The 10,127-nt window shown below is 32.6% G+C and overlaps 1 protein-coding gene across 2 annotated transcripts; it reads right to left on the bottom strand.

Moving 5' to 3' along the window:
• Positions 1–2,281: 2,281 nt before the first annotated feature.
• LOC106320407 (probable WRKY transcription factor 70) lies at positions 2,282–3,920 on the bottom strand. Of its 2 annotated transcripts, XM_013758764.1 has the most exons (3): positions 3,430–3,920; positions 3,054–3,155; positions 2,282–2,860 (listed from the first exon to the last, which is right to left on the bottom strand). In XM_013758764.1, exons 1-3 carry the CDS (start codon positions 3,759–3,761, stop codon positions 2,431–2,433), a joined length of 864 nt encoding a protein of 287 aa, XP_013614218.1. In that variant the 5' UTR covers positions 3,762–3,920; the 3' UTR covers positions 2,282–2,430. The 2 variants fall into 2 exon arrangements, with proteins under 2 accessions (XP_013614218.1, XP_013614219.1); XM_013758765.1 differs by lacking the exon at positions 3,054–3,155.
• Between the last annotated feature and the right edge of the window lie 6,207 nt (positions 3,921–10,127).

Genomic DNA, 10,127 nt, shown 5'->3' with positions numbered 1-10,127 from the left:
AGCGACTCTTCCTTGTCGCTCTGGTAAGGTCGCTCTGATAGGGAGATTAGAGCGACTTGACGGTGTCGCTTCGGACTGGTCGCTCCGGTAAGGTGCTCGCCCAATGATCACTTTGAACACTTCTTTTGGACTCCAATTTCACCCAAATGTCTCCAAGAACTCCATGTGGTACTCCAATACCTGATAAGGACTCATGTATGCAAAATGCAACCTAAACATGGCTAAATCCTAATCTATATGATCAAAATGCACATGGGTGAATGGATAAAACATTAGAAATATGCAAGATATCACTTCCGTACACAAAATAAATAAGTATGGTGATAAAGGATCCCCTTGTCGTAGACCTCGCTTTGCCACAATATGTCCTTTAGGTTGGCCATTAATTAGTACTATATACTGCACCGATGATATGTCCTTTAAGTTGGCCATTGAAGTACTCTATACTACACCGATGATATTCATGTCATCAACCTGGAAACCCATGTATATGAGAAACCCAATTTTAGCTATTGCTTGTACGAAGGGCCATTCTACTCGGTCATATGCCTTGCTCATATCTGTTTTAATAGCCACAAACTTCTCCTTACAAGAATTGTTAGTCCTAAGTCTATGAAAAATTTCCTAAGCGATAAGGATATTATCCGAATCAATCGCCCAGAAACAAAAGCTGACTGAGTTTCTGAAATTAGCGAAGGCAAGATCTCCTTAAGCCGTTGACATAGAACTTTGGAGATGATATTATACCACACATTGCATAGACTAATCGGTCTTAGTTCTGTCATACAACTTGGTCTTACCGTCTTTGGAATGAGGCGGATATTTGTTATATTAAGCTTCTCATCAAAAGAACCTGTCCAAAGAAAATCATTTACCAGATTCGTAACATCTGTCTTAATAATTGACCAAGATTGTTGGAAGAAAAGTGTTGTCATCCCATCCGGTCCAGGAGATTTTTCCGGATGCTTCATAAAAAAAACCAATCTCACTTCCTCCTCAGGAGCCTGAGCACATAGTGTGTTATTCTGCGCTGCAGTAATCGTCTCTGAAACCTCACTTAAAAAAGTCTCAAAATCAGACGGCATGTCAAATAACTGTGTGAAGTAGTCAATTGCAACACCTTGCACTTCCGGCTCAGAAGTAACCCAATTGCCTTCTTCAATATGTAAGCCAATAATTTTATTTTGTATTCGCCTTTGCTTTGTCAAAGCATGATAAAATTTAGTATTTCGATCTCCTTGTGAATGCCATGTTGTTCTACTTTTTTGTTTCCAGTATTGTTCTTCATCCCGATAAGCATCCTTAAGTTTTTGAGTCACTTCCAAGACTTCCTCATAAGTTTTTGTATCATCATTTTGTACAATCTTTTGTTTTCCATATGGTAAATTATTCTTCCTCCATACCGAGATCGCCTGTTTGGTATTGATTCCATAAGTCCTTCTTCTCCATTCCATCTCTTATCAGAGCGAAACTGACATCCAATCCTTATTAATCTTTTGTTAAAGTAGTAGTATTTTTGACAAAACTTCAATTTTCATTAAAAATATAATTTGGGAATGATCATATTTTAATGGTATTGATTTGACAGATTTTTAATGTTGATTTAGTGGTTTGTTAAGTTTTTCGATTGTAGTGGCAACCAATATCCTAAAATTCTTTAAAGTTGCAATAAATAAAAATGAGATTTAATATTTAGATCTTTTAAATATTGATAAAGTTCACTAATATCATAAAAATTATATAGTAATTTTAACTTAATATACTCGTGATATTGTGTTTAATATTGTTTCTAATACATTGAAAATGGAATGATTTTTTAAAATAAAATTTAATAAATAAATTGATCACGGTGGGGAAAAAATATTGCAATAAATTTATTTGGTAGGAAATTATTATAGTAAACAATCCGGTTGAAAATTATGCAGGAAATGGTTATAGTAAATCAATCAGTTAGAACTTAGAAATTGCTGCTTCCATCGTGATATTAAATATGGTTATGTAAGTGGTTACGTTGGCCAAATCAATCAGCAACAAATTTAATTAGTTTTAACAATAACAATAAATATTGAAAGTTAGGATTAGGTAGTTTTCCAATAACATTAGAATATAATTAAAAATTGTTTTAAAGGTAAGTTTATATTGTACTTCAGTTTTAATATTATAGATATATTTTTATTGCTGCATGCACTAATTTGAGAGTAACATTGGTAGAGTGGTACCGAATAAATTATATTCTGTGTACTCGGGTATTTTTGAATAACATGAATGATAATGATGTTCATCGAAAAAGGATTGGAAATAGGATAAATTAATTTAAGAAATGAGAATATAAGAAGAGAGCTATATAATGAAAATATAGATGTTCCATTCTAGACTATAATAATGTAAAATTAAGCTAGGTTCGAACATTGTTCGAAGTAAGAGAGCTGCTCATTGTCGTTGAACCGGAAATCGCTGCCAACTCCAAAGATCCGTGGTATCCAAATCATTAATAGATGCACTAGTTTCACCACAACCATAAATATCATCATGATGATGATGATTATTTTCCTCTCCAAACACCAACATTTCTTGCCACACCAATTGCAAGTCACTCTCCGTGGACGAACCATGATGATGGTTATCTTCCTCTTCATTCACCGAGGTCCTCAAACTAGGACACTTGAACTCTTCAGAATCCATGATGCCGTCATCATGATGAACACAAGGATTGATACTGCAGGGTGTTACTTCGTCCGTGTCGCACGTGTGGTTTCCGATGTATGTGATACTGAACATCCTGGGTTCGAGCTCTAACTCCTGCACTTGCTTTGTCGCCTTGCACCCTTGAGTGTATTTATGTGTGCACCTAAAGTAACTTCTGCAAAACATTAATGAGAAAAAGAAAAAATTAGATCAAATGTCTATGTCACAACTAAGCAGACAACATATATGGTAGATATAAATGCCTCCATGCATGTATCATTCTACCCCAGGACATGTCACATATGAATATATTTATACATACACATGAATATTCATATATATGGGTAGAAATCCGTAAGAAAAACAACCTTGGGAATTTGGCATTAAGAATCTCCTTTTTTCCATATTTCCTCCAAGAAAATGCGTCCTCAAGTAGAGTTGACTCTACAGTCCACGAGTCAGCTCTCTTTCTGTTCACAATGTTGTAAAATTTAAAAATAAAAATATTTGGCGTTTTATGTAATGTATGATCAAAATAAACAAAAAGAATCACAAAAGGGTTATATAATCTTATCTATAGAGTATAGACTATCGCTATGGTAAGTTAGAAGAAAAAAAGGAGACATGAGCTGATAACTTTGGGTTTTACTAATACCACACCGTATCATAATTAGCTAGGATTCAAGCTCTTGCGTTTGTGAATTTTAAAGTCACAAAAAGTAAGCGAGAGAAGTTAAAACTTACTTTCTCTTGTAGCATCCTCTTTTACCCTTGACGGGTCCCAATCTTTTCCGACTATCAACGGAATCCTCAAGTTTGCCGTCGTTGGTGCAGGAAGCATTTTGAGAGCCTTCAACGGCGGTGAAGAGATAGGAGGGGATGGGTTCGAAGGAATCAAGAGCAGAGATTGTGTCACTAAAAGACGCCGAGATTTTAGCCACGAGATCCTCTGCTGGACCACGACCCGACCCGTGTTGAGAGAGGAGCTTCTGAAGCTTAGTGGCCAACTCATGGCCTTGAACGAGTTGGTCCATAACTTTTAGCATTATTGCTTTGTTATTACTAACAATATCCATTTTGGTTGTAGTTTTTGATGGGTTTATTTTTTCCTATTTTGGTGTGGGTTATATGACTAAAGGGAAGATAAGTGCGTGTGTAAATATAATGGAGAGAAGAAAGTTGTAATAATGCAATATTTTTCTTTTCTTGGATTTTCTTTTCATTTTTAGAGAGAAGAAGATGTGAGGAAATGAGAGAGATGGGCAAAGGCAAGAGGTGGGATGAACTTATCCACTCATTTGCTTAGGGGAGAATCGTGACGTTTGATCGAATGACGTCGGGGCGATGACATCACTCTTCCCTTGATGAGAACGGAATAAAGAGTTTTACTTACTTACTCATTTCCATAAGCCTTAGATCATAATTCGTATTAGTCACGGATTACATATCATTTCCAAATGATCCAGCTCTTATATGATATAGTAAGTGATTACATTACTTGAATATATTTTGTATAGTACCTTCCTTTTTGTCACATTTTGAATAGTACTTTTATGTGTAACAACTACTCGTAGTCTGTTTGCTATTACTCAAACGTATCCGAGATAATTCTATCTAGCTAGTTCAGATAGATTTATGGACAAAAGTTTACGATCAATTATTCATATATGAAAATTGCTCTGACATAACATAACTGAATTTTGTATTTTTCATATATTTTAAAAGCGTTTGTTTGTCGGCACAGCTTATTTTTGTCGGCGCAGCTTATCTAAATTAATTAGACTGATTATGTAAAATAGAACATCTGCTGATTTCGTGAAAACGCATTACTATTTAGCATGATTTTTTAAACATTTTGTTGTAATATCATAAATATATTTAAAAGGTGTACGTGGTAGACTCACTGGTGACTGCCCTTCACTATCTCAACGCAACGCATCATCATACAGGTTCTCTTCGCTTAGTGATGCCTAGTTGCTCTAGTGGCCCCTCGCTGTCCTTTAACCACGTTTTAATTAAGTTGATTGGTAGTTATGATAGCAAAATAGTAAAATAAGTTTATACTTTGTAGACGTTTATCAATTTTACGGTTATGCATGCACATTTGTTGTTTTTTTTTTTTTTTTTTTTTTTTTTTTTTTTTTTTTTTTTTTTTTTTTTTTTTTTGACAACTATAGTGTGATCCCAAAAATTTTCTAAATCTAAAAACTAATCACTATGAAGTCTGCATGATCCATGTTTTCTTATCACTTAAAGCACTCCGGTTGACCAAAAGAAATCGAACTCTGGACAGTACTCACAGCCGTGAGCTTTTTACCACTAGGTCAATACCACTTGGTTTGGTTATGCATGCACATTTGTTATGCTTAGTTGTGTTGTAAATTCGGATGAGTTAACGAAATGATTTTTGTAAAGAAAATTGAAATTGAGATAAATACCACTTTCCACTAGTGTAGGTATATTTACTAGAGTTTTGTAGAAATATATATAATCTCTTAAAACTGAGATTTTATATTATAGTTATGTAAACATGAGATTTCATTTTTCTTATTTACACCGTAATATCGGTCGAGAATGTTTCATTACGAATTCTAGTGTTTTTTTTGAAATCCACAAAATAGTTTAGCCACTCGACAACAAGTTGCTATGCAAATTTAATACTAAAAGTCCAAAAGAAGTTGTTTGGTTTTCAGATATTTTGTTTCTTTATCAATCTGCCACTATAAATATATATTTTTAGCCAAAAATATTTTTTCTAAGAACATTTATTTTCCATTAAAATAGTATTTTTTATATATTATTTATGTTTTAGTTGCTAGTTATTGTGTGCTGTAAGTTTTGTTTTTGGTAAAAATATCCTCATGTTTCAGAGTATATTAGCATATGATCATTGTCAATTGTTTTGTAAAGAAAAAATGTTATATTAATTACAGCCAAAAAGTTAACTTTAGGATTTTTATATTCTATTGTTGTGAAGTATTTTACTACACTAATTGAACTACAAACATTTGATCACTTATCAACAAATTATTGTACAAAATACAACAATTTATTGTATAAAATGACAAATTTAGGAAATAATAATGAGGGATAACTAGCCGACAATAAATTAGAACATAACTAAAAAAACCCCAATTCTCTCTAAGCGCCGTCAAGAGTTTGGTTTTGCGATTGTGGTCTCTCCGGTGGCTGGCTATCAACGCCGGTGCCGGAGGGGGCCCGCCTTCTTCTTCCTTGCTTTGTATGTTCTTTGTCTGTGTGAATCGTTGTTACCGAAACTTGAATCTTCTTCGTAGGCGAGCTATGGTGGTCATTTGTTCCGGTCACGTTGTGCAGATCTGGATGAGGAATTCCCCTTTCTTCTGAGATCGAGGATAGATCTGTGTGATTCGTGTTGTTGTTTCGCGGCTCCTTCTTCCGTCATCTCCCTTCCGGCGGAGGACTACAAGTTGGCAGGAGGATCTCCGAGGGATTGGATTTTGTGTGAAGGAGCAGGAGTGGCCGTGTGTTTGTGCACGGTTTTAAGTTTTGGTGCTTCTGTGTTTTATGTCTTGCTCTGTCTCTTGGTTGAAGGTTGGTGTGGAGCTGTTCTAGTTATTGGTAAAGTTATTGTTTCAGGTTTTCTTTGGAGAGTTGGGTTCAGTGATACGTCTGGCGCCAGATTGGAGATCGAGGATCTTTTGACGGTGCAGTGCAGCCGCTGGGAGCGGTGCAGGTGCTTTCGCTGACGGTGTTACTGTGCTTTCTTCAACTCTAGTTCCTTTCCTGCCTGCAATACATGAATGGTGGTTGGGCTCGTCTCTGAGAGGCTTTTTGTGTCTCGTCGCTCCAATATCCGTTACCTCCCCGCTTGGCTTTCTTCTTTGAGTTTGCTCCTATGCAGTAATCCTTTCTTCTTGTTGCTGGATAGTATTTATAAATGGTTCTAAACTCTACTTGCAGCAACGGGTGAAGGCGTTCATTGGGATATTCAGTTATGGTTGTTTCCTTCGGTTCGAGGAGTTTGCTTGTGTTGCAAAGGTCCTTATAGGGAAGGGTTTATTCTGGAGCTTCCTTCTTTCAGGTGCTATGGTCCTGTTCCGGCTCTCTTATGATGTTTAAAACTCTTTCAAATCTATCGAGATTACTCTTGGTCATTTAAGTTTCGTTGTTAGTTTGGATTAGTAAAGTTGTCTTGTTTGGACTTTAGCTTCCGGGGATATATTCATGTTCCGCCGGCTTTGTTTTCCGGGGATATATCGTTGTTTCTCCGGCTCTGTTTCTCTGTTTGGGCTCTTGTAAAACTTTGAATGCATTAATAATATACCTTAAGAAGTTAGTGGAAAAAAAAAAAAGCTGCCATACTGTACCCCTCCAAAAGCCAATAACTCCTGTCCAGATTAGTTGGCAGATTCGTAAAATTAGATTCATTATAAATGCTCTTAAAGTGTAGTTGTTGTGTCTCAACTTTTTTTCAATAATTCAAAATTTGGTCGTCAAGCCAAAGTTCAGTGTAACATAAAGCAGTTGGGAAATTCATCATTTAAACAACATAAAATTCATCATTTAAACAACATATTTTATGTTGATGTAATATATCTACATCATTATTTAATTTATTTGATCGGTATTATTCTATTTTGAAAATATTTCTCATAATGCATTAAATTGTTAAATGATCCAATAAGCAGTAGTAATCTGGTCGATAACAATATCTATATATACACACACACATATATATATATATATATATATATATATATTTGAATATTAGGAGATTCGAAGGTGAATCCGTAATCTCCCCAAACTCAAAATTACAATATATAATATTTTTTCGTTTCGTTTCAGCGGTCAAAAATATACATAATTAGAGTTCTAGAATAATTAAAAAAGTAATATACAATTCTTCAAATAGATGATGATGGGAAAAAGTCAATAAGTGAAGAAATGTTTATAAACATTGAGAGAACAACTGAAATGTTTTATAAGTTTTTGTTTCATTATACCCTTTTAAATTAAAAACAAAATAATGAATACAAATATATAGAATTTTGAATGGTATACTTCTATTTAAAGTAAACTAGATTGTGACTTGTATTTTTAAAGCGCAGAAATAATTTTTGAATAAAATATAATTTAAAAATCAATATGTTTTAACAGTTTTATTTTAGTTTATTTGAAAACTATATATATATAATTTTGTAGTTATATTAAATATTAAATTATATAATATATTATTTAATTTTGTTTTTTGGTTATTTCAACCAGTTTCGTTATGAATTTTAATAAATCTCTGTAATTTTTTAGTTGAATGTGTGAAATATATTTTTGCTAAATAAAAATAATCCATTAATATAATTTATTTCATATTAATGAAATTATTTTGTAGTATCTAAACCTGCTAAAAATAGTTATAATTATTTTAATTTTTTTATATATTAGTTGTTTTATTCAATTGTTTCATTTATCAAATAATTTTAAAAATACTAATAAACTATATTAAAAAGGTAAGACATTAAGTATTGTGTTGTTTGAAAACATATTTAGTAATAAAATTTTGTTTTCCATGATTATTTTTAATGAAGATTTCATTTTTTATTAATTACTATTGACATTTAATATATTACAATATATCATTAAAGGTTAACTCCAAGTGAATGTTTCTGTTTTAATACAAGAGATTAATTTTATTCTATTTATGAACAAAACCGAGATAGATTTTTACTGTAAGTAGAATAAAAATGAATAGTAAAGTAAAACTGAAAATGCTCTCATTTCTCACTGAAAAATTCTGTCCACTTTTTCCAATGCATGTTTATCTTCTTAGGGGTGTATTCAATTGAGAGTTTTAGGTGATTTGTGTCAAAATGACAAATCCACTGTTATTAAAACATGAATTTTAAAACTCATTTAAAATCCAGTGTTATTGAACTTGACATTTTATAAAGTACTCTGAAATCCACTGTTATTAAAAATATTTTAAGTCGTGGAGTTTTAAAGTTTTCAAGTGATTTTAGAGTGTTTGGGTGGAGTTTCTTAGTTAAAAAAATAAAACTCAAATCTTATTGTTTTAGGTGATATTTTAGAGTGGTTTAACAAAAATCATTTTATTCTCTGCAATTCTTTAAAATCATCTAAAACCTCAATAAAAGTCAAATCACTTTAAATTTTAGATTGAATACATTCCCCTTAGAAACATTTTCTTAAACCATTTTGAGACATACACAGATTTTTAAGTTTTTAGCTAGTGGACACTGATTTTAGCCACGAAAACGTCAACTTAACACTGACAGTTTTGAGAATGTCCCACCTTTTAATTGTCAACATAGTACTATTATTTTAGGATTGCTTCTTATATTCTTTTGAAATATAATAGTCGTCAAGTTGTGTGTAGACTACTATTGTGTTTGTAATATATGTACCCAAAAGAAATTAATGAGGGGGCAATACACGGATAGCTACATCGATGGATTAATTACTACAAGACAACGCCACCAGCTAATGAGACGTTGTTTCTGCATGTTGGACCTTGCACTATATACTTACAAGCAAAGTAAAAGGCTGATTCCATAGTCTCTCAAATAATATCTTAGTTAAATTTAAAATATAAAATTAGATCAATTAAAAATGACACATGTTGAAGAAATCTTTCTATTTTTCTTGAGTTTTTTTGGCATGAGATATGTATGAGATATGTATCTCTCAAATTCAATCTTTTTCTTTCTCATATTTTCTACTTGTCTCATTTTAATTGGCAATATAATTTTTTTAAGGTACTATCAATAAAAAAGATATTAGGGTTTTGACATGACTGTCATTATCATTTGATATACACTATATATTTTAAAGAATAGTAAAATAAATATAAATAAATGAATGATTTTGTTTGAATATCTAATATGAATTTTGATGAATGAATATGACAATTTATATCAGATATTATATCTTATTAAAATAGAATTATATTATAATAGAAGGGGAAAGTGGATATATATCATATGTTTTTTAAAGATCTTTGCATTAAAATTTTAGGATTTTTTTAATTACACCAACTGGAATGCAATAAAAATATGCAGAAAAAATAATATCTAAACTGGTTTACACAGAACTGAAAACCATCAAAATCCTAACTAAAAGCAAACAAAGAGAGTAAAAGTGGCGATGGCCGCCGCTGAACGATATTCGCCGGAATCTCTCTCCCCCTAAGATGCCACATTGACTGCAGCCCATCACCTAAGCCAAACCATATGTAGAAACACCAACCGGAGAAGATAGCAACTTCCACCGGAAAAAGAGCTAAAATATAAGGTAAAGTGTATGATTATTCATCAACCAATGTTGGTATATATACAAAGAGGATGCGGTAATCTAACTAAGGAAATAAACAACAAGATAATCCTAAATCCCTTAAACATAGGAATGTATATATTCTATCGTAATCCCTTTACCCCCCCCCCCCCCCC

The sequence above is a fragment of the Brassica oleracea genome, unplaced genomic scaffold, assembly GCF_000695525.1.
Source record: "Brassica oleracea var. oleracea cultivar TO1000 unplaced genomic scaffold, BOL UnpScaffold00913, whole genome shotgun sequence".
Classification (NCBI taxonomy): domain Eukaryota; kingdom Viridiplantae; phylum Streptophyta; class Magnoliopsida; order Brassicales; family Brassicaceae; genus Brassica; species Brassica oleracea.
The sequence above is the reverse complement of the archived record's forward strand: the minus strand, read 5'-3'. Positions and strand labels throughout refer to the sequence as shown.

What these genes read in the sequence shown, in the direction of transcription:
- LOC106320407 (XM_013758764.1), bottom strand. Translation starts at nt 3,761, where the DNA reads ATGGATATTGTTAGTAATAACAAAGCAATAATGCTAAAAGTTATGGAC. An exon ending in AGAGGATGCTACAAGAGAAA is followed by an intron (nt 3,156 to 3,429) that starts GTAAGTTTTAAC and finishes CATTGTGAACAG; the next exon opens with AAAGAGAGCTGACTCGTGGA. An exon ending in CTTAATGCCAAATTCCCAAG is followed by an intron (nt 2,861 to 3,053) that starts GTTGTTTTTCTT and finishes AATGTTTTGCAG; the next exon opens with AAGTTACTTTAGGTGCACAC.